The 26,091-nt window shown below is 44.5% G+C and overlaps 1 protein-coding gene across 1 annotated transcript in view; it reads right to left on the reverse strand.

Moving 5' to 3' along the window:
- Positions 1-291: 291 nt before the first annotated feature.
- LOC107187762 (nuclear migration protein nudC) overlaps positions 292-26,091 on the reverse strand; it is an 85,967-nt gene continuing 60,167 nt past the window's right edge. The window contains exons 5-7 of the mRNA XM_015575927.1: positions 1,527-1,721; positions 890-1,092; positions 292-782 (exon numbers count right to left, since the gene is read on the reverse strand). Coding sequence (XP_015431413.1) covers positions 731-782; positions 890-1,092; positions 1,527-1,721 — 450 coding nt within the window. The 3' untranslated portion in view covers positions 292-730. The remainder of the gene's footprint in view (positions 783-889; positions 1,093-1,526; positions 1,722-26,091) is intronic.

A 26,091-nucleotide genomic window follows, 5' to 3' on the forward strand; every position in this document is an offset into this window, starting at 1 on the left:
CTGTCAAGCTTCATAATTTCAGCGGTAGTTTCCATCTTTTAATTCATTTCACATTGTATTTCACCATTCAGCTCGAGAATTGGGTTTCATACGAGATCACCGGTGATCCTATGCCGTTCTCGGGTTGATACTATCGTAATGTATTATTACCACCGAACACATCAGCATCACTTTGTATACGATCGAAAAAATACCATTTCATAGAATTCGATAACATAAAGAGACTGACAGAAACGGGACAAGGTTTATGTTCATCGTAAGGTGGTAGTTCATCCCCAATGGAATCCTTGGAACACATACATGAACGCCCCTCGTAAATTGTTTTCTCGAAACTTTTTTATTCCATGATACGAAAACTTAATGTGGAAAAATCGTGAAAATACACTTGTGCTACGCGACTCTGCTCCCCGTTCCGTGAACCGACGGTGAAACTAAAGACGTCAACTGCTGGCGAATAAGAAAAAGGAATACGGCTAAGCGAGCGAGCGAGGAAAATGGAATCGGTTCGACGGCGGAGCGTGGTGTACCCATTCGGCTGCGACTGGCACAGCAACACAACACGCCTGAAAATAAGTTGCAGAGAAAGTTAAGACGCCACGAGGTGATAATTAACGAGAGACAGAGTTTTTCTGGATCTGGCTGCCTCTGACGTATCGATCGATCGATTCGTTTCATCCCAGATGATAACGACTCCCCCCAAACACACACCCCTCGATCGGAACACCAAGATTTAATTGAATTTGCACTTGGAGAAGTCCATCTCTGGATGCTGCTCCATGAACCTGCGAAAGGATTCGAGAGAACGTTTCCGATTAATATCTCGAAACCGTATATCCTTACGACGTTGATACATGGAACCATCCGCCGATTCGCAATTGTTGTGTCGTACTTTTTAATGACGTCCTGCTTTTTCTGCTCGTCGGAGGTCGGCAGACCTAGCTGTTTCTGTCGTTGATCGTACATCATCTTCTCCACCAGGCCCCTGGTTTCACCGTCGAGATCGGATAGCTTGCTCGGCTCCGGATTCACTTTCTTCGTGCTGATTTCCGGATCGCTGGTTACCACGTGAGCCCACCATTGCATTTTGTTTACCTGGGAGTAAAAGTCGGAGATGAGTTCTAGGAGAATTCGTGCGCGGGAAACCCGACGCCTCCGACGATCTTCCTGGCGTTAAAACGTGTCTGCAGCGGGATCATAGGCTCCAAAAGAACACGATTAAATCTGGTCCGATCGCTACCAGCCTGTGAAAGGCTCGGTAATAAAATAAGACCGAATGAACATCGTTAATTAAATTAGGAGTAAACGGACGGTCGTTAAACGGTCACGGCTCGGCTAGACCTTCGGCAGAATCTTCGTACATTATTTTGATCGTTCATGGCCACGTCAAGCCACCGAATTCCTCGCGATTTCGTATCTTCGGTCGGGATCTATGGTAGGAACGGCGACAGCATCTTTGGAATCATTCTACAGGCAAGGTCGTGTAGCTCTAGCGGAGGCCACGAAAAAAAGCAGACCCGATCGCTCACCTTTTCCAGATTGATCAGCAACATTTTCCCGTCTTCAATCACCCAGGTGGACTCCTCGAGTTTGACATCGTGCGGAAAATCACCGTCGATGATTGGTGGCTGGCCCTTCACGCCACAGGTGAGATGCTTCTTCGAGATCGACACCGTGACATCTCTGGGCCTGGCCGAGAAGTTCACTTTCAGTGGTACTTTGAGCTGCAATCATGAAACGAATCGAGTTCTTAGATATTTCTCCATTTTTACATATCACGTAAATGAAATTTTCATTGTTCTATTACAAATGAACTGCGGAAGTTTATGGAAATTAACAAATTTAGATACCAATGTCTCAAAATCAAAATGTAGCAGACCTTTGAAATCTCTGCTAGAGGCTTTACTATGCTGATAGTAACATATAATAGTGTTAAACTTTATTAAAACTTTGATTTTACTACATTTACAAAGTTAAAAGATGCTACAAATGCATAAACATCCGCAGTCTAATTATAAGTTACATCGGTGTATCTCAATTTTCAAAGACAAAGAATCGAAGAATCACTTTCGACGATGACAGAATATAAATCGAACGAATCGTACTTAATGCTCCAGTATACTACATAAACATTATTTTTCGAACGTGTCCTACATTATGCATTATTACACGCCGGACTGGTGTTACGACACAATCTGGGGGAAAAAAATTATCGGAGGAGATACCGAAAGTTGTACAAATGTTCATTAACGGGTTAAAAAGTCCTTCTCCCGATTACGATCTCACATTAAGTGAACCAACTGGTTACCGCTAAATGGGACTCTCTCGATCGAGCCAAGCAAAGGCCTATCTTAATCAGAGACTATCACCAGACATCGCTGAAACCACGTATGTACACCGTTCCTCCAGTTCAAGGATCGGACCGATACATATTTTTCTTCAATCTTAATCACAACCGATGGTTTCACAACATCATCATCATCACGATGTCCATTCGAAATTCACGAGTAGACATAGCCTACCACAATGCCCGCGATTCATTCGAGTGAATCGGTTCGTTGTTCCGCACGATTGACCCTTCAGTCCTCGGGATCGCGAGATCTCGGTCGCGATGATGACCTCGCGATTCGGAAGGGACCCGTGGCGTGACCTTGACGTTGGACCTTGGACAATTTAGAATCGGGCGAACGCAAGATCGAAAGGCTTTCCGCGATGGTAAAGAATGGGGCCTGGCCCGTGCAAGGCGACTCGGTCTCTCCAGAGGTCGCGCATTCCTCGCGTAACTCGTCTGATCGCGCTCGTTTTAATTGATCCACCGTATCGCTGGATCTCGACGTTGGGTCACTGTCGGGCTCGAACAGGGTCAAGAGTGGACCAGTTGCGAGTGAACGTTGAGACAGGACGCGGGCCCATGATGACTTTTCAGTGAGGACTGGAGGGATCTATCCTAGGATCTTTGGTCCTAGAAAGAATCGAGTGGTACAGGCAGCCTAGAAATGGGGCAAAAGATCGTTCCGTAATAAAAGCACGATTTTTATTATCCTTTTTATTGTGTGGACGACTCGAAATCAGGTATTTTGAATGAGAATCGGATGGACCATGGCCGACGATCGAACGTCGATCGTAATCGATTTATTCCTCGTTCGAGGATGCATCGTTCGGGCTGCATGATATTATTAATTTATGTACAACGGCAGGTCGCATTGTTGTGTCTAGTGTGTTTGCATTCCTATTTTCAAGGACTGTTTTGAGAGCCGATGGAAAGTCCGGGCCCCGAAGTCGCGATCGGTCCCCGGAGTCTGATACCACATGGCGTGTAGCTAAATATTCATGATAAACTTTGGAAAAAAATATCATTACGAAAGGAACTCGACGGTGAATGAAATTTGAATGGCAAATCGAAGCAAAAGCATAACATATCGGCAGACTCTCGGCGGCCTTCACTTATATTTGTATATATATACCGTATAAAAGATACAGCGTCGAGGAAAAACCGATGCAAGAGGGTGGTGCATTTGCGTCATTTCACGTGGAAGAATACTGTGTCCGTGGGAAAGTGATCCTCGTCTAATCGACCTAGACACTTCAAGAACAATAGTATTTTTAGAGCTTACAATCAACTGCATTCCTTCCTACAGTTCCTACACATTCAGCAATATCTAATTTCAATTTTATCAAGCAAGATGTCCTACGATTTGACTAAACTTGAAGTACTTGATTAACTCGAATTTGTAAAATTTGCTCTCATCCACTGTCTACACCAAACTGTGGCTCGTGAGTCGCATGCGGCACTCAAAGCTCCACTGCGCGGCTCCCGACACAATATTGGGTTTCATTGCCATTTTTCTTTAGTCGAAATTGATAATAATAAATTAATGATAACTACATATAATCACTGAAAAAAAGTTACTTCACGTGTAAAAACTTAATAAGTTCACCAAGGTCGACCAAGCGAGAATCTATAACGTGCACACCTCTCTCGAGCGTCCCTTCAATCTATCACTATATTCGATGTCCTCCGTCGACCATCGTAAGGGAACAATTAAATCCAAACGATTAAATCCAAAATCCCAGATGATCCATCGAGCGTGGCCGGTCGCGTGTGTCGCAACAACCGGCGACCGATCCGTTCACGTCCCAAGGAGGCAGGGCGGGAATTAACGGCTGTGAATCGTCGGTTGGTTAGTACGCGAGATACAAGTCGGGATCATCATCCTCGGGACGGACGTGTTCTTGGATTTCCAGCGTGACGATGACGGCGACGTTAGGCCGCGCGCACCGGTGCGTGGAAACGGATCATGGCTACCGAGTTTGTGCCCGTCGTTAACAAAGTGGAATATCATTACGGGGATGGAGGGAAGGAACGACAAAGGAGACTGTGGAAGATTATCCTCGATCTCGCGGGCCCCTACACCGGCGAACTAGACTGTGACACGCGTACCAGTGAATATTTCGGGGACAAGGGACTTCTTCTTTTGCAACGAGACGGTTCACGAAGCGATCGTCCAGTTTTACGACCCGGTCCCTGGATCGCCGATAAGCCGCTTTTACTTTGAATCGTGAACGTGTACGACCGAGATAAGCGACCGTTTTACGATAATTTTACGCGCCCTCGGCGGTCAGATAAAACCTTTTAACTTCGAGCTTAACGCTGCCGTGCAGACGACGAGTTAATTCGTCTCGATAGGATCGTGTTTCTTTTTTTTTTATTTTTTTTTTTTGTTCGTTGCACAATCCTTGCGGTAGACAAGCATATGATACAAACATATTTAATCGTTGATTGTTAAGTTGCTACAAGATGATTTCCCCGATTGCCGATTACGTGAATTCTTACAAGTCACGGATGATCATCGGTTATTATTGCCCGCGGTTAGTTAACGTAGGTAGTGGATTTTACGATTGGGAGGAAAGGACTGGTCACACGGGAGGTAGCTTATTTTATGGAGGTGCCGACAAGCCATCAAGAGGCTCCTGGTTTTCAGTTCGGATATTTTATGGTTATCCTTTACTTTGTCTCTGGTTCTTCTTCACGATCAAACGTTTCCGTTATGTTTACAGACGGTAAGAATATGCGGAGTTCATTATCATCCAGAGGCTGTATCTCTTCGCCGTAACGATTCTCGCAGATTTCCGTCGATACATCTTACACGATCAAGTATCATAGATCAAAGGAGTCGGTGATTTCTACTAATTCGATTGGACATTGGAATTTATCCAGAGTCTCACGAAAAAATTTCTGACACACCTACAGAGGACGCGTTTAGACACCAGTGGTCGGAGTCGTAACATTCCTGACACTTCTTCAGCAGCTTCCATAATATCAATAATAATCATGGCGTGGCTAATGACCTCCGTGGTCGAGAAGGGAACAAAAAAAATTATAATAATATCCCTCGCGTGAATAATGAAATGTTTCCGTCACTCTCAGGCACGTCAGAGGCGACTATCGAAGCCATCGACGATCCGAGGTCCCGGAGAAACTTGCGAAATCCGCGCGCGCTTGAGCGTTCCTTCCACCTGTAACCGCTCCGAGATCATACGCACGCTGCTGTTTGCCCATATGCACGTCGGGGTCCCGGGCATCATTATGTATGGTTACCGCATACGGACGACTGGGAACGATGGAACGCCGTCGACGATTCGCAGGCCGAAGGGGAGATCCTGTAATTTTCAATCGACGCTCCCTCGTGCCCATTATCCCCACCCCCGCCACCCTCGGCGAGGAGTCATCATAAGCGTTTGTTTCCCGCGTTTTTCCGAACTTGTATCATCGTGGCCTGCATCCGTGGATGCCGCGATCGAGGACAAGATGATGCGGCATCTCCTGTTCCATCGGTCGAGTTCAGGTAAAGCTTGAAAGATGTCGAGGAGAATTCTTGGAGAACTGGTGGACAGGGGTAGGATTTAAGGGAAAATTTGAGGGGTTCTAGATAGTTATGAATGAGAAATTTTGTAAAGTAGGATTTAAAGAGTCTGACAGATGAGGGTTTTGCCAGTTTTAGTTTTATATTAATAGTCCTGAGTAACCTTTGTAGCCAAAATTTGATGGAAGGACTTTAAGGGGTGAATCTGTCAGAAGAGAATTGTTTTCTGAACTTGACAATGTATAGATAGTGTATCTTGATTATAAGGAATACGATTCAGCGTGTAATAATAGATGGAAATTTCTCTGAAGCTTAATTCGATCAAATCCGAGTTGTCAGTCCGCACAGGAAGCTTGATGTATCCGAGGATAAAGATGTGGCTCGAGAACAATAAATTCCATCTGCGGAGAAGACGGTTAAGGTGGCAGCGCCGTGTCAGATTCGTCGCGGTACTGAAACGTAGCCTTGAATTTAAGAGAACAAAAGAAGTGATTACGTTAACGAAACGTACATGATACGAGAAAGTTACTTCGTCTCGCTTCGCGTCATCCTCGAATTAAACGTTTCGTGACACTGAAATGATTCCGAGGTGGGCAGATAACTTTTAGTACCGTTCGACGACTCGTTTCTGCTTGACCACGGTATTGCCTGGCGAACCGAGACGATGGAGAAACCGCAGAAATCTTCGACGCTCGTAAATTCATTACGATAATATGTATACGAGTACAAATACAGTCTTGTATAAAACTGGTTCAACCTTCCAATGCATAAACCTCATATAAAAGTGTCCTATGAATTGACAGACCCAAGAAAATAATCGATGGATCTATGACATTGTCAAAGACATTTCAACATCAATCTCGAACTGTTTAAAGAAAATCAATAATACAAACAAATGCAATATAGCATTAACATCGCGTGCATGCCACATTATTTGACAAGTTCTTATTTAAAAAAAAAAACGAAAGTGAATTGAAGTTTCGGTAAAATCGAACCATCCGGTCATAACGAACGCCGATAATAGCAAGCGTATCGTGAAGTTCGCAGTCGTTCTAAACAGCACCCCCACCAATTCTTTGAATTCTTTCTATGCTTTCCTGCATGTATATTTCTTATTTCATCTACAAAAAAAATGGACCACCCCATACAAGATGAATAATCCTAGTTCTTCAACCCCTGACGTCATTCCTTCTCCTGGTGGATGACTCAAGAAACTAGGATAATCATCGTGTAACGTTGAAATCGTGATTGTGAATATGTACAGAAGTTTTCGCGAGAAGTCTAGCAATTTCAGCGGTATATCACGCGAACGAGAGTCGCCGCGTCATCGTGGAACATAGAGCAAGGACCCATCCGTTCAACGGCCGATACTCGAAGGTTCCAGTGTCGGGGAACCGATTTATTCGGCGCTTCGCCGGAATCCTTGATAATCGAGCACTGGCGCCCGAGCTCTGCCCGATCGTTGCGCAATCGAATAGTTCGTTCGTTACTCACTACACCAACGAACCAAACAACATGTTTTTTCGCACGGCCGTTATTCATCGAGGAGACCCTTAACAGTCCAGAGGTCGTTGTGCATTCCCTTTTATATCTGCAACAACGACGACGCTTTTTGTCATGGTCGAAAAAATACCCAAAGTGGAATATGTACGTTGGCTTGCGAGGACGCGACAAAACCGACGGGCAGCGTTCTAAACCTAAAAGTCATCCCGATGATCGACTCAATGGCGAAACATTGACTTCTCTATCGCCTGTTTTGATTAATGATGCCTCGAACGCTTCGAGGTAGCGGAACTTGAATAGAGTCGGTGAGGATCTTGTTAATAATGTTTGGACAGCGTGAATAAGATTATGTGGTTCCAGCTGTCCTGAAAAGCGTAACTGCGATGGAAGAGAAATTGTCGAAATGGATAATTCTTCTGAAAAAAGGAATTAAGCATTATTAAGTTTATTTTGATGAAAAGATAGTTTTAGATTAAATCGGGTACGCTGGAGAACATTTTGTACGAAGATAAGAGCTTCGAGGTAATTATTCCATTACTTGAGAGGTAAACAAGATTCTGTCGAAAACCGTCCTTGACCGAACGTGTATTATAATGATTATCGAAATATGTAGCGATGGAAAAGGATGAGGCTTTCTTCAGGGCCCCGACACGAGGCCAACTCGAGTCGAGAACATCAAAGCAGAAGCGCAAATAAGACCAGTCGACAGGTGGATACCGTTTAAGAAGCTTTGGCAGGTTTAACGTAAGCAAACCTTATCCAGATAAGACAGATTCGAGAATATATTGTAATTGAAAACACGGCTGCAAAGGTTACATCGACGAGATTCGCATGCTTGGTTACTGTTTTCAGGAGGCATTCGATATTAGGCACGAATCGATTAGGTCGGACCAAGGCTCATGGAAGAGTTTTAACACTTTGGCTGCCATGTGATCCGTCAGCTAGTCATCTTTTTTTATATTCTAATTTTCGCATCAACAAAATACGATAAGTTGTTTTGACGGTTACATGGCATATCAGAAATGTTTATTCTTCACTACACATATAAAACGATTTCTTTTAATTTGATTGAAGAAGAGAGTGAATTTTTATTCTTTATTGAAGAATTAATGATTGGTGTAGAATAAATGGAGTAACTTTATTTATAGTTAACTAGTTATTCTAACAAAAAAGACTCTAACAATAAAAATACATCTATGGTATAATAATAAAATAAAATGAAACAATCAACCATAAAGAAGTGTGTTCCCTTAAGTATTATTAAGAAAATTAAAGTCAGAAATTAAGTATAGGAAGAAAATTAAAATCAGCTCCGGCAGCCACCGTGTTAATATTCATGGCATAGGTACACGGTGAATGAATAGTACTACGTTTAGACGCCGCTTTAAGAAGACATTGACACAGTAACACGACTACCTTAAAGGCCCATAAAATTACTTGAAGGTTTCAATCGCTGGTATTATATTGTATATTCGTTTTTATCTATGAATCTCTGTTTCATTCGTGACAGAGTACACGATCCTGTTCGACAGAGACGTTTGTATTATTTCTGATGAAAAGCGGAGGTCGCGAGTCCAACAATGTAAAAAATGTAACACTACGAATTCACATTTACGTTTTTTTCACGAAGACTTAATTTCAAAGTAATTGAGATAGTTTTTTCTCCTTCTAAAGAGATCGTTGTACAGTTCCTCTGATCTACAAGGACGCAATTTTGCTCCCCTTCACGCGAATAAATCACGATAAATACCTGCGGCAGGGGAACCAATCGTGGCGAGGACAAAAAAACCGATTCAAGCCACGACGTTAATTGGATCATTACACCGATGTTAGCAATATCAATTCATCCGGACTTATTTGAATTTAAAGGGGATTCATGATACAATGTAGTAGTCTTTAGATGAATTCGTTTATTGTCCGCTGATACTCGTTCATTGCCGACGATCGCAGGGATGAACCAGCCGAAAGAAGTACGAATCCTTTCACGGAAGAAGCGAACGCGATAAGGAACGAACCCGCAACGAATACAAGACTATCGTTAACGTCGATCGTATTCTTATCAGCACGATCGTTAGATCCCGTTCCATTCAAGGCGACCCACTGCTCTCGAATGACGGTGCATTTGCATTTATCGGGACAATCGTTCGTGCGGCCTCACGGCCGATAACGAAGTCATCGGTGCATCGTGAACTCTTTGTATTCTGAAGAGCATAAATATAATAGCATTATGCACTTTCCCCTTCGTTGGTTACGCATCTAACCTCCGTTAAAGTACCCATTATTTCACGGACATCTGCGGAGGTTAGAAAAAATTGTAATACAAGCGAGAGTAAAACGATTGATTACGAAATAATTCGCGAAACAATTGATTGATAAATATTTAGTTTCTGTCAATAGGATAAAAATGCAATTATTTAACCAGTACTTTATCCAGATAGGTAGTCAATACAAGTACTGATAAGGTGATTTCAACATACAGAAAGAAATATTATTTGGTCCGAATTCTGTGATACCAACGAGTGACCCAAGTGACTTGAATGCATGGTAGGCGCTATCGTCGCAGCCCAGAATCATTTCACCGCGTGACTAATCCTAGAATTTCAATTCCAATTTATAACTTCGATTTAAATACTCATCAAATATTCCACTTTGAGCGTTCCACGAGACAAAGTTCTTGCACCGTTACAATTACTACCAGGACAATTATCGATGATTCAGACGAGCATTTCGTAGGCGGTGAGATCACCGGCGATTCCCTCATAAAATCCCGATGGTCCGTAACGGAATCCACGAGGGAGGTAAGAGGAGAGAAGAAAAAAAGCTCGGCGATTTACGATTCCCAGAGCCAGGCCTCATTAGGAGTGCAAATGTCCGGTTGCCGCGCGCGCGGTAGACGGCCATTTAAATATCGTTAAATATCGATATGGAAACGTGACTTCTGCCCGATGCGCCGACACGGTGCATCGTGCATTTTCACTCGACGTGGACGGTAGGAGCGCAGAATGATCGTGTGGCGAGGTAAAAGCGAGAATAAAACGGAGGACAGGGGGAAGATCGATGAGCCTAGCCGTGTGCGCGCGCGTTCGACCGAGCTCTCGGTAGTTCTAACACACAGGTGCAGGCGCGACGGCGCGGCACAGGTGAACACACCACGTTTCTACGAAAGCACGTGCACACCGTGAACAACGAGGCACCAGGGAAGGGAGGAGGGGATTGAGAGAAGTGAATAGGAGAGATGCAAGGCCCAGATAGAAGCGACGCGTGCGCCTATGCATCCGGCTTAAGGTGAGCCTGAAGAGATCCGACGATCTATAGACGGCGTATAATGGTAGCTCTAGCAAAAGGGAACCCGTGGTGTTTATGTAACGTGTATGTCTAGCGGGGTGCAAATTAGAAATTTGCATCTCGGTATTCGACGATCGGGCAAACGGATAAGTTTTGTTGTTTTCCTTCGGGCTCCGATTTACAACAGCGAACGCGCGCGAGCGGCTGATTTTGTAATTTCGTTAATCGTTCGAGCGAGCGTTGGTTCAACGATACGCGGGGGATTAAGTAATGATGGAAAGCCCGGTTGCAATATCTCGCGATTTTTGTTAGATAGAGGTCGACGCAGCCTTCAGGAGTTACAGCCACAGGATGCTCGTATATATTATTTTTCATTTCTTTAACTGGGTAATCGTTCGATCGTACACACCCGACTAGGCATGATTAGAGGTGAATAGAAACGATTTAATGCATCCTGTCTGGGAATCAAAGATGAATACGATCGAAACGAACAAAGAAATTATATTCGTAGCGTTTCGAGCACAGTGTCTGATATATTTTTACTGGACGAAGGAAATGTCCTTTAATTTGGCATGTAGGTATTATTTCTAAATTTAATGTATTTGCTATACAAGTTACTCCCCGTTTTTTATTCTGTTTTCTGTGAGGAACACCGACGAAACATGTGTACAACTACAAAGTCCATTTTCATTACGTTCTGCCAAACTTGTATAAATATTACACTACTTCGGCTGGAAGATTTCATGACATCTACTTATTCTTTTAAGTCACTAGAATATTCTGTATCAAGATAAAACGTCGAAAACGAAATCCATGTACAAACAGGTTGCAGAGTTTTTCTTAGCTAATTCAATAGAAGTTATATATAACTGGTGCACTGAAATTAATTGAAAAATGAAAAGAAAGTGTATAAAAAGTCGTAAATAAGAATATGATATAAATAAAAAAATATAGATTGGAATTCTGTCCTGAAAAACGCTACGAACTTTCCGGACGACCCACTAGTATTCGATCAAAACGAACGCTCGTAGCGTATAAAGAACATTCTCAGATATGGATTATCGATACGGTACCGATGAGCGTTAAAAAGTGCCGATCGACAGGCAAGCTTGTTTTTTTTTAGGGGGGCGGACATCGATTTACCCGTGATCGACGAGCGTCGACGAGGACGCTGGTTGCAATCGATGACGTTAATCGATGGAAACCTTATAGCCGAACGATATATTAGCAAAAGGCAGGTGTTGGTGTCGGCGGCGGCGTCGGTTTCTCGGCGAAACCGTGGTAGCGGTTCGCCGGTTAAAAATTCCAGGGGGCCCGAGGACCGGTTCCTCCCGAAAAATTGGCGCCGAGCAGACCACGTTTCGGGTCAAAGAACGGCCTTGCCACCGCGTTCGTCCCTCCCTTCTTCGTCGCACGTCGTGGGTCCCATCGGGCCGCACTTTTTCGCGTCCTCGTGGTCCCTTCCCCTACTCCCGTGGATCGTTTCGCATCGCCACCTCGACGCCAGTGGCGTAACGTTACGATCGCCTCGACGATGAAGGGAGACAAAGAAACGAGAGGGGTACGACGAGAAGAGACGGAAAAAGAAAAAGGAACGATTCGATCGACTCGCGATTCATCATCGATCCATCGTCTCTATTCTGGAAATATACACGAATACGGAATCAGGCCCCTTAAATTTGGCCGACCTCTCAGGGACAGACTTCGTCGATTTCCTGATTTCTTTCGCGGCTATAATGTACACGATTACTCCGGAATTACGCTAATCGCCAGTTCGTCACCACGTAAATTCCAGCTGAATGGCAGATCGACGAGTATTGGGTAAATAGTACTTTATATGAAATCATGACGATCGTGAAGAAGCAAGGATGCACGAGCTCGAACAATAACTGCACGTATGTACTTCTGTTCGAGAAAGCGCATGTGTGTTGTAATCACGTGTAATTTCGCAGCGCGACAGAGCCTCTCTTGACCTACAGCCTTCGACATTACTAATCCCTCGCCTATGCATAGTTATTTGTCGACGTCTAATTGGATAAGGTTTGAATATAAAAAAAAAACCATCGGACTCGAGTGTTTTAACATCGTGTACCCCCTGTCTGTTTCCTTATCGAATCCATCTGAAATTATACGACACGAGAGACAAGGCAACCACAATTAATAACTACTTATTTACCTTGAAGCCTTCGTAATATATGAGGTTCGCGAAAAAAAAAAAAAAAAAAAATAGAAGCAAATAACCGAGAACAAACATTTCGAGCACCGTGCTACAAACTCGATCGTATCGGTAACACGTGTTCCGTGCCGCGCGGAATAAAGCGATACAAACATACAATCGATGAGGCATTTTTCCCTTCTCAGCACATTACGCCAGTGCCTGATACACATATTGGGCACGCGTTTGCTTCTCTGTGCCGCGTAACAGCGCAAGCGCAGATCTCGGAGGAGTCGCGTTGCGCTCGAGCCGCGCGCACAACAGGGCAAATTGCGCAACCGAGAGACGCCGCGACGAGGAGAACGAGGCGAAGCGTCGATCGGTGGCGCGGCCGCCAAAAGTGAAATCGAGAGGTGGAACATGACGGAACGAAGGAAGAGAGGGGAGGTGGGGGGGGATTTGATCGCCTGGAGGTATGAAATGAAAACACCGGGATTAAGGGTAAACCAGGAGCTAGGCGGAACGATGATCGTCTTCACGCTGATTTACTCCTTTTCGATAACCATTCTGTCAACTTAAATTACACTTTTTCGACTATCGCTACTTGGGATAACGCGGGTATACGAGAAAGAGAGAGAGCCAACGAGAATCGAGAAGATCGATGCTCTCGTAAGCGGATTTCAAGTGTGATGGGAATATTAAAATTATACTGAGAGTCGGCCACCGGACCAATGTCAATAAAAATTCTTTCGAAATCATCTCACGGTTAAATTTACAACGATTGATTTTTCTGGCTTCGCGCCGAAGGTTGCGTAAAGAGACTCTGATAGACAGGAAGCTGTCCCATCGCGATTAACTCCGACTCGGCTTAAGTGTTTCGGGGTCCCGAAACAATATAACCCAGAAGCATATCCTTAATTTCACCAGGGGGCCTGTCTGTGTGATCACCGTGACTTTCGGAAGATCCACGCGTCAGGATAGGACACCGACTGGATGACTGGTTGCGCAACCGACCCTCTGATTACGTACGTATATGTAGTTTGTGTACGATATACATGCATAGTACACTTTGGTAGCAGTGAATAGGAGCAGCACGGGAGAACGACCGGGGTTATCGCCGTTTAGAATCACGGAGAATGGCTCCCTGGGCTCGTTAAAGGACCACCGACGTGTGCAACCAGCGGCAAACAGCACGAAATGCGCGCGAGTCTGGGCCAACCGTAACTGACCGTGAGATTCGTAATTTATTTCACTGCGTCCCGTCGAAGAGATTATTTCGCTCCCTTCGTTCGCAACTTCGAATCAACCTTTCGGAATACGAAACCGGGAAAAGGAAACAAAGTGAACGAAAAAAGAAGAAAATGTCCGCGTCGATTTCCATTGTTACCATGGAACGTTATGCAAAACGCGAAGAGCAGCGCTCATTGCTAGACGCAATTTTGTCCGACGTTCCTTGACACGAATGCGCGTGGTAACGCCAGGTGAGGAGACTACGATAAATTTTTAGATAGGCTTTAATCGCGCCGCTTCTCGCCGCTCTCCACCGGTGAAATATCACCGTTATTGCATACCCTGTCGTAATTAAATACATAATAATTCTCCGCGATTGGGAGTATCGCCGCGATTACTGCGTTTACACGGTAATACGCAAGACTGACTGTACGTGGAATGCATCGAACCGTTCACGTTGGAGCTCCTCGCTTCGACGCGGTGTCTATTTATGAACCATTACGGTAATTGCACTCGCGTTTAAACAGCATGCTTCCGAAAGCGGCCAAGACAATAGCTTCTGAATCGATTTTGAACTGGAGGGATGATGATGTTTTACTGAAGGGCTTTACCTACAGGATGCCCTAAACATTTCATCGTTTCAGGTTCACTGGAAGGTTCTTATTTTGTAAGGTCTGAATAGAAGGTACTCAACTAATTTAATAAGGTTTGAATAAAGTCTGAACGGAGTTAAGGTCAGAGCTCCCCATTTCTATAATCATCTAACACAGGTTGCTATGTCTCTGTTAGTCTTGGATCGTTCGGCCGATCGCAAATCATAAAATGATCACGGCCTACCCAATTGTGTAACGATCGATATACGTGGTACAATGGTGGTACAGCCCAGAATGCTTCCACCATCAAGCAGTTACTTAAAAGCAATTTCATGTCTGTTCAAACGTTCTATTCTTCCATACGCTCGTTCCGAGCAGCTATTCACTTAACCATCTCGATTCTTGCGCCAGAGTCGTCGTCGCGGCGCATCGGCTACTTAGCCTTCTGGCCACAACCGCCATTGACATCATAATCATTACCATCATCCTCATTACGTTTACGAGAGCCGTGTGTATCGCAAGACCAACGGATTCCAGTGTATTACGACCTGGTCCATCGATCGGTTCGGCAACTCTGACCTCTCATCTCTCGATAAACTCGTGGTGATATTATGTTAATTGATAATCGAACGGGTGAATTGGGAAACGTTGTTGATCACTGGGTCAGCGATTATCACACGGTCGCCGATCGTAATCTCCGGTGATCCCTCAATACCATCGATACTTCTGAGAATTTCTCGCCGTAGAAGGCGTTCCGCCGAGAGACACGTAGATTGAGAAAGAAATCATCACCAGGTCGCGGTAGCCAAATGGAGGATTTCAAGATTTACGCAATGAATATCACCCGTATGCTATTGTGCGACGCAGAAAATAATTCGCCATTAAGGAGAAACTAAATTCCACGGTGTTACGAGGTCAGACACGTTGACCAATATCAGTTCTTATCAAAAACCGTAATGTAACGCCCATTGACAAGTCGAGGCTGTCTCGAAGATACCACCAGTGGAAAGTGGTTGACTCGAACGACAGACATGAATTGCAAATACGTGGGATGTGACAAAATAGAACCGATAAATATTTCTAGTTACTCAACGCTAGATTATTCTTGCCAGTTTCCCTGTGTCCATTTTGAAGAAGAATCTGTTACCGATTTGTTACGTCGTAAACGCGAATATTGCAGTTTCGCTGCTGTTTTAGTCCAGACCTCGGTGTCTTAATGCACACACACACACATAGACGTTTCTCACCTCGACGGACAATTCACCTAATTTTGCAACGCGTGAATCATAGACGCTATCGTTCCACGCGTTGCTCGCTCTTCTTCCTTTCGAACTCTCTCATGCCGATCTCGTCAACGAATTCATCCGCGGAACGAGACCAAGGCAAAGGTAGGTGTTACCGTAAACTGCATAAATAAAGATTAGACGTGTAACAACACTCTCCCGAGAGTGTATAAACACTTCAGTCCGGGGATGGTGCTTAACGCGGCGTTGAAGTCGCTCGGCGATGGTACTTTGCCACGCGTTGAAATCACCGGACGATACCGCTTACCGCGCGCACTGGAATCACCCAGCAGCGTTTGTACCGACATCACGTACACGATTTTTATTATTCAAGTACCAATTACAGTACACTTGAACATTTCAGATATTCTTTTTGGAAGGTTGACACAGAGAGGTTAATCGTTCTTAAAGCCTCGGAAGATTCGCTGACATTAGGGACGCGCTAAATTGTTCATGATTTCAATGATATCAGTGGAACAGAGATTCCCAACTTTTTACAGGCACTTTAACCCTTTAAGGCTTGAATTATATCAGCGTTACTTTATTTCAGATATTTGAAAACTGTTCACATGTTTTTTATTTAAAAAAAGTAATAAATACTTATAAGTCCTAGTTAGGTTCTAAGCATATTAGTTTATGACAGCATTTAATTGTAATATAAATGGCACCTACTACAAAATACTGTCATGACATAAAGGGTTCTACAAAAAACATTATTTCTTAATACATCCGGATGTTTCACGAACCATAATCGAAGAAGCATCGCCGACGAAGAAACTCTAACAAAGTTTCTCCCACATTGTATGAAATGTCCTGTAAAACAACTGAAATACATACATATGTATATATTTGTCAAATTATACCATTCCCACCTGTATCTCCCATAGACCATTGCAACCTTCGATGCAGAATCCTTGCACCATCGTATTCTCACGCCTAATACCAAACTCATAGAATACACAGAGAGACTGTTGCACGTCGGAGAACAGAAGAATCGCAAAGAAAACTGGATAGATACTCACCAGCCGGTCAGTAACATCTAAGGATCATTAACGCATCCCCGTTCTCGAGGGGGGAGAAAAGTGACGCACGACGACTGGTCGGTGAACACCATTCTTATTGGGAAACCAACTTTGATCCGGCTCCGCTTGTACGCGTTATCGTGTCGTCCCTCCTTTACGGCTCGATCGGTCGCTCGACGAGGATACCACGCGTGAGCCGGTGACACTACGTCGTCGTCGGTGTCAAGGATTCCGAAGGATGCGCAGCAGCTAGCCTATACCGAGATTTATTGGGTTATTTGCGTATATGTTACAAGGCTACGGAGCGCCAAGTGACACCGTGAATCCTGGACGATCCCTCGCGTTCGTCTTCCGCTGTGCCGATCAACAATGATGCTATTTGTTATTTTTAACATGCCGGATGGAACGGACGCCTGGGTAACCTTAATGGGTAGTGTTGCCAAACGAAAGTTTGTAAGACGAACGAAAATTGTGATTTGACAGAAAAAAAGCACATTCTACGATAACAGTCGATTCCAAATGTGTCTTTGAATTTGCCTTGAATTGGAACTTGGACTTTCCAACCGAGGCAAGAATAGGTTGGATTATATTTTCCTGATACTGCAACCTGATTTTGCCATCCAGTATTTTATTAAAGTATCCATTACAGAATACCCGAAGAATTCATTACGATGCAGTCACCGATGTGTGAAAGACAGATGTTTAACGTTCTTCGATCACCGCTGCATTCGCGTCCGCGGCAAAAACTACAGTCATTTTTATATGGTTCTTTATCTAGGAGAACACAAGCGGGATTAACTCGTCAGTACAAAGGTTAAGGCAACCACGCTCGCGCGGTTAATTAAGTGATAAATGATGATTTATGACGCAGGCTTGAGTAAGTCCTATCGAAAAGAATGATGTATGAGGCTGGAGTGCTGATAATTTTTATTAATGCGTTGGAATTAGTCGAGGGACGGGGACTTTTGTACATGTAAATATCGCAGGGGAAGGGATCGAACAAGTGTAAGTCGAATGAAATTTAAATGAACGGTAGCTAAGTTCGCGTCGTTAAGATTACACGACTCGCGAGCGGACATGTGTTTCACGCTGACCATCGGGTAATGTAGAAACATAAAATATGAATAAAATTGCCATTTCTGTGGCGGTTACGCAAAACGTCGGGAATGTTGATTATTAGATAATTTTTATAACACGAAGTGTATTGTGTAGCAATTCTGCTCGAGACATACTCTTTTTCTAAGAGGAACGTTTGTCGCGAAATGAAGAAAACAATTATATAATTTGCAATTTAATTTCTAGTACGAGGTTCTCCCGCGGAAGTCGGCAAGAAACGCGCGTGGAACACCATGCGACCAGGAATAATTCCAGTAATTAATAGTGTGTATATACTGAAAATTTAAATGATTTCGATTAAACGGACAACCGGATATTTCGAGAAAAAGCACTTACAACTTTGCTACAGCTATCATTACATGTAATTTTATTGCTTCCATTCAATTACATTCAAGGTGACCCGCTTTAGACATGCATATTCCTCGGAGAACGAATTCAATTGAACGAATCGAACGTGGAGGTCTCTTAAGGGTTCGATGAGTTTCCGGTCAGAAATTGCTAGCTTCTGTCCTTGAAGGTTATTTCAAGGTCCTGCATCTGTTTTTTTTTTTTGTTAAAATGTATTTACCGCGGTATATTAATCGATACATTCAGCATTTATTACTCGGTGTAATCAAAACAAACGTATTATCTCCTGACAATAAAAAAAAAGTAGATTTTTTACATCATTAAAAACACTGTGATTTCGAGTAATAGCGTATATTACCGTGATCCACGTCGACAATGCCAGTCTCCGTGGAATTTAATTTAACAATAATCGCGGGTCATTAGCCATTCTCGCGTAGACGGTAACCCCGTAGTCAATGTCGTTGCAAAACGGCTGGTTCTGGTGTCGAAATTAACCATTGAATGCATGGTCTAATTGCGTGGATAATTGTCAGAATAACCTTCCTGTCCTGACCTTCCTATTCCGGCGTTTCACAATTTCGTGGGGTAAAGAACAGAGAAGATATTCCAATTTACGATGGTTTCGTGTGAACCGAAAATTCGGTATCCCAGACTTCCTCGTGGTGCAACACACAGAATTCGTTGTCCCGAACGCGTTCCTCAAGGGCGTCCAAACGTTCTAAACGATGAACACTGTCTAACATCGTGGTCACGAACACAGAAACGCTGTTAAAGGCAAAACGGGTGGTCGACCGTACGTTCGCCACTGCGACCCCGTGGTGTGTCACGGCTAACCTCACCACGATTCCTGTATTTCGTAATCGACAGACACCGAGCGAAATTATAAATGGATCAACTTCTGGCCCGGCCTTTTTGCGCCACGATCGAAACATAATTACCCAGATAAGCGGGACAGCGAATCACCATAATAATCGCGCGGCTAAAAGGTCCACGTGATCTGTGCGCCTCGTCCTAGCGCTAACTGATCATTCGGTTGACGACGGAATACAGAAAACGACCGACCTTCGATTTCATCGAGGACTTCTTTCAGCGATCACCTGGTATTTTGGAATTCAGCATTCCCTTGGTCTATTAAACTTCTTGTACTTACGATGGCCGATGACATTGGACAAATGACACTCACGAAGATTCGTCCTTTCATTTTCAATGACGTTTGATCTTCAGCTATCGGATGTTAATATAAAATCTACGGTATACTCCAACTGAATAATAATGGTTAGATGACTCTAGGCATATTCCCTTTACCTCATAGTAAGTACCTCCACGATCCAACATACTTCTATCACGAACTGGTCATTACCTCAAAAACCAACTTCTCAACCGATCACTGGATCCTCAAGATCAAGGTCTTTACAAACCTAATGTCTACAACTGAAGGTCTACCTCCAAAGTCAAGCAATCACCCGGAAGACGGTCATTCGTTCTGGCCATGAACGCCTAACTCCCGACTAACCCACTAATCGACATTTCGTTTGTTCCCTCGAATGTCATTCTCCGTTCCAGTCACCCGGGGGAAAAACACGCCGTCACGAAATCCAGGGACGGTACACACCGTCTTCGTTCGTGAACGCGTTCCGTAACTGCGTGGCAATTACCGTCGACGACCCCGGGCCTGAGTGACCTTACCGGGAATGCTCCTTTGAATTCCTGCATTTCGCAATTGGCGGATGCGCGGTTGTACGCGCACCTGGCCACGTAAGTACCTACCTAGCTAGAGAGAACCAGTCGTTTTTGACGCGCGCTATGGGTCCGTATTTCAGCGGCGTATGAGACGTGACCGTCGGAGGGACAAAGATGGACGTATACAGAAACGACGAGGAGGAACAATGCGGGGGAAAAGGGGAGGGAAGGAAGACGAGCGGCCTCCTCCGGTTGCTCGGGTCCGTTGGAACGCGATACGCATACGGAAAATGTGAGTCCAATGTCAAGCCAATGGATGGATGATACGACACCGCCCCCGCCAGGCCTCCTGGAATAGTTTTTTTTTTTTCATCCGTCGACTTTGACGGCCGTGCGTCCGGAAAAAAAGGTTACGTAACGCAAGGCCTAAATACCAATCGACGGTGTCCCGAGTCGTCCGGATGCCCGACGGAGCATCTCTGCATCTGGATGCAGATCGTCTTTCCTCGATCGATCGCGTGAATCACGCCCCCGGATCGCCGTACACGATTAGAGATCGATAAACGAGGTGTCGATTGCCAGAGCGTGGACTGGAATCGCGAACGAGTAGATTAGATATTCGTTGATCGTAATGAGCACTGAGAATCCTCTGGAAGGAATCGAGGTCGGTTGATGAGGTGGACTAAGTCGTCTTCTGGCGGACAAACTTTGGTGACATCTTTTCTGAGGTATTTTTCTGCGTGTTAAGTACAGAAGAAGAAAGAATCAACCCCCGAGGTATAAACGATGTCATATAATCTTAAAAATTCGTGTAAGAAGATATTGGTAACTGTAAAGGTCGCAATAGGATAAACACAGAATATTGTGCATCCGAAATCGATACACCGGAAGACGATACACGGTCGCCAGACGACACCGATACCAATTAGGATTGCAAAACAAGGGGATCGAATCAATATCCGAAACATAATCGTCGGTGGATCGCGTGCTCTCGGCGTAACGTCGATACGACATCTCTGACGTTACATAAAAAGCGAAGAGATCGCGCGTGGAGTCGTCGCGTGTAACAGGCGTGAAAACAGGGTGTCGAGGCACCGAGACTGCCGAAACTGGACCAGCTCGCGAGCTGGAGGCGGTGAGTGCCGCGAAAATTGCAAAACCGGTTAAATTAGAATCGTGGACACGCGACATCGGGTTTGGAGATTGACACCACAGAAAGAGAGAGAGGAACAATACGGAGGATCGGGTTTCAAAGCTGAAGTTGTCTTTCGGTGGACGACTCTCTTTAGTGTCTAATCTTTCAACTGATAGATGATAGTTTTGATACAATCTCCAACCAATGATGTTAAAGCACAGAACTCGAGGAAGTAAAAAGTAAGATCGACTTCGTTCTACTTCGTGAAACTGCAAAATGAAGAACTTATCGAGGGATCCACAGTTGGATCCTTCTGGACACCCCTAACTGGTCGAACTACCTAGTCGATCGATCATCCTCCCAAAATTCAACAAAGGTCAGTACAGATTCGCGAAACAATGGTGTTTCGCTTTTCTAAAAATACACCTTGCATCAGAATTTCACTTAATTTCCAGGGTGCCCAGTTCAAACCTTCCGATCTAACGCGTTCACGAATGTTAGATCGTATCAGGCGCTGGGGTACTTGTATCGAGATAAGGCAGGGAGGTTCCTGGCGAGGAGAAAATAATTTCACGCTGAAAGCTCTGTTAAGAGACGGTAATTCGCCGGCGCTTTTGAACGCGGCCCCCGAGGACCGAATCGAATCCGTCGCCCTGGCCCTGAAGATCATCGAACCATCGTGGGGCCGTAACTTTATTAAATTACATAGTCTTAAATAATTTAAAACGCCTCTCGAGCGATAATTCTTTCCCGTTGAACGCGGCGAAACGCGAGCTGACCGCTTGACAGGCACCAGCGCGCAATTGATATTACGAAACGTTGCGAAACATTTTATCCAGCGGGGGTGGGACGGGGAGGATCGAAAGGGGAGGGAAACGCCGGAGAGTTTCTTAATTTCGCAGGGATTTCGGGCGAAACAATTAGCGACCTGTACGCGCGCAGCACGGCGAGGAGACATAAGAAGTACATACGACACCCTCGGGCAGTTGGCAATCATTCTCCAGGTTGATTCCTCTCCCCGGACGGCCATACGTCGGCTGTACGAAATTTCTGCGTGACAGTTTATTCCGTTCGATCGCGCCACGGCCGCAGGAAAAGAGAAACGACTCACACGGTACGAACGGTAAAGAACCATTTGTTGATACGCCGGTTGTTCGCGATATCCTCGAGTCGCGTGAAATCGAAATCGTTCCTGCAAGCGCAACACGGTTAAAAGAGGTGGTGGTGGTCCTGGGGTAAATGAAATTAATTATTGAATTAATCGAATCGTGGAACACACGGAAGAGATTTTCCCTTGGCTTGTTTAATTCTACAGTTTGGTTTGCCACTAGAATTGTACGACTTTCTCAGAAGATTCCAGGTGATTTGAAAAATTATGCCGAGCAACAGATTGCTCGCAATTTCTCAATCTTAAATCGATGATATTACACGAGCATATATTGGATTTCTTGCACATGCGTATATCATACGGTACAATGGACGCAGTAAGTTCGGCAATAAATAATACGGGAGCCCGATGACAATGTTTTCAGGATCGGTCAGCGGATTGCGCAAGAACAATTCATAAAGGACACGCATAAATCGGCCGCGTACAAATTAGTATCAATTGCGCCAGTAATTGCAGGCCACGAAAACTCAATTACGGTGTCCCGCGTCGATCGGCTAGGTCTTCCACTGTGGCATATACAACGCGCACCGGAGTCTTTTCTGGAGCACGAGTCAATCGATCGTTCTCCGTACCCTTTCATCATTGTGCAAAATAAAAATCAACGAAACAGAGAGATAGGGAGGGAAGGGAAGACAGTCCGCTGAATCGAGCACGGCAATCGTAGCGAATCTCCCCTCTGGCCCCTACCTGAATCGAGAGCTGCACCTTTTCTTAATCGGTGAACCGCGAAAACGTCGAGGACGTTCGTCTGTGCCAACTGACCCGTGATCGAGATCGGATTGATGGCTATCTCCGCAATTGAACGGTCTATCGAAATCACTTACACGGTCAGTCCGAAGCGGTTAACTGAATCGCCGATCCTGACGTTGAGCGACGATTTGCGAGACCGTGCAACGTAAGAAACGATTCCCCTTGGCCGTGGGTGATGTGGTTAGATATCTATCTTGGTTTTTCAGACACTGGACAGTCGATCGTGATCTATGTATATTAGTTAATTTGTATCTCGCAACTATTGTGTACCTGTTCAGTTATGTAAGGTTCTCAGGAAACAAATAGAATGGAAGTTGGATCAGTCTACCAGACCTTCCACTGACGTTGTTGTAATACTATTTTCTGTCTTTGGTAACTAAACAGAACGAACTTCAAGCTGATCAAGTTCAACGTCACAAAATCAATATTTTCTTTTAATATTTAGTGGATACGACTGGTCCGGAACATGAAGTTCACGGAACAAAAAACATCAGTAGGCATTTGATCTTTGAGAAAAATGTATTTTTGAATGAGAACGTGATTAGCATGGAACCTTTTATTATGTTCTTACACAAGGGCTTCCATGACGTGTCTAGACTAGAAAAATGAGGCATGGGAACCGTGACCAACATTCTGACGAACACATCCATAGGAAAATTACCTCTAGGAAAGCAATTTCCTGAAGCAGCTATTTGTTTTTTTTAGCACTATAATAAATTATGAACCTAATGATCAGCTTTAAATTGAATGCCTGTCACTTCCTTATTAACTTTGTTTTTCACGATGTATTCCTCGAACCTCCAGGGATATATAATTTGTAATTTAAATTGAACGTGCATCGATGGCACTTAGAGAACTACCTTATTGCTACCCGCAATGTCATATTCTATAAATAATTTGTGCAGTGTTTTCACTCAATGACGCCTACATTTTCCAGCCTTGCGAAGCTATGTAACCACTCCAGGAAGAGAGGACATATGTCGAGAAACAATCGGTGATCCTCGCGTCGCGTGTTTCACAAATGGATTTAGAAATCGAGTCGAATTAAACCCCTGGCAAATTAATTTTCAAGAGAAACAACTAAGGAATATCTATTCCAAAAATGTTGCGTTGCTTGAATTTCCTAAGCCAGGAAGATAGTTTAGACCTAAGTGAGGCCCAAGTCGCCACGTAGGTATCACATATTTCTGTCAAAACAATTTTTTTATCTATATGTATACACTGCGAACCAGTTGAACACGCGTAATTTGAATTTTCAATTGTTTAAGGTATTATTTTTCACAAAATAGATTTATGACTTAAAAACCACACTAGGTTCTAGCGCTTTGTAAATGAACAGCCAGAAAAAAATGTTTATTTGCTTAATAATAATAAAACTGGTATGTGATTTTACAATTACATTGGGTTTCTATTTAATCCGTAATTAAAAGTACGTAGCCACACAGCAATAGTGGGAACAAAAGGCTTAATATCTTGACGGTAGAATCCCCGAGTCCAGGTTCAAAGTTTGCCTCCCGCGCCAGTCCCGTAAAACCAAGCGACTCGTATAACGAAACGCATCTTCTTTCAAGCAGGCCCACCATCCATGACCCAGATACCAGCTGGTCGAACGTTTTGGATCGACGAAAAACAACCGCTGCACGGAAGGATCATCTCTCCCATGGGGAACCAGCTGGCCCCTTATCAGGGCTCGTATTTCGTCGCGGATTCTCGCGCTCGCGCGTCGGATGGGCGCGCACGAGCACGCTACTGGGACAAGGTTGCCAGGGGTCCATAACTATCGTGCGCTGACACACAAGAATGCGCGCTTCTTACCCGCAGCGATTCACTTCTCTTGGACACGGTGTAGCCTATGGTGCTCTTCCTCTGTTACACAGGCGTGAGCGTTGCGTCGTTGTCGCTCTGTTGGGTCCTCGCCGAATTCCCCCCTCTACCAGGTGTCCCAGAGGGTTCGGGGATCTCCCCTCTTCGAAAAAAAGGATCGCGGGGGGGCCCTCTTCGGGCATGATCCCCCTCCTCGTGACCCCCCGACGCACCTCTCCCAGTCCCGAGTTGGCCCCCCCTGTGGTTACCATCATGACGCGCCTCCCGCTGGATCGCCGCGACGCGTTTCGATCTTTGAATACCCTCGCGTCGTCACCGCGATGACCAGTCTTCGAATTACGGGCGAATCCCGCATACGTCTCCGTGATTAACCGAACCAGCACCTGGTGTCAGTTGCCGCTGGTTTTCGTGTCTGGGCTGTTCGTTTCTCGGTCACCACGGATCGATTCGAACGACAATCAAGTTTTGATATTCACCACCCCGTGCTTTTGTTTCTTCTTTCTCTTATTCGAGAGATAGATCCGCGTACTGGACCGGATGGAACAGTGAGAATTCAAGTTAGCTGGCGCGACCCTCGACCCTCTGGTGATCGTTCGTTAAGCGACTAGGGATCGACGGGTTTCTTGTTTGTGCGGCTGTGGTGTTTTATTTTCCAGATCTTGACTGCCTGCTGATCGCACCATGACGGTGAGTAACGACTCTTTTTTTCGATTTTGCTTTTTAGGCACACTTGCTGCGTGGAAAAATTCGTCTGAGATCAGTGGAATGAAAGTTTCGCGTGTTTTTTTTTTTTCGTTATCGTTTGTATGGATCGAACTTATTAGGATAATTAAGCAGGATACGCGGCTTGTTATGGGCGCAACAGTTTTTTGGGGAGTTCACACTTGTTTAGTTCGTGTTTCGGTGATTCTTTTATCTTGGACCTGTAGACATCCGATGGCAGTTAGAGATATTTATGTACCAGGACATTTTATGGGCTAATTTTAGACAGACTTTCTTGTTTTTATAGATCCTATGAATTATTATTGGTGACTGCATTTCTGCAGCCTTCTATCCTCTTTCACTGTAGTTGATTTATAATCGGTAGGGCTGTAGGATGAGAACGTATCCACATTCTAATTTACACCAAAAAGTGTAG

Source organism: Dufourea novaeangliae, unplaced genomic scaffold (genome assembly GCF_001272555.1).
Source record: "Dufourea novaeangliae isolate 0120121106 unplaced genomic scaffold, ASM127255v1 scaffold101, whole genome shotgun sequence".
Taxonomy (NCBI): Eukaryota; Metazoa; Arthropoda; class Insecta; order Hymenoptera; family Halictidae; genus Dufourea; species Dufourea novaeangliae.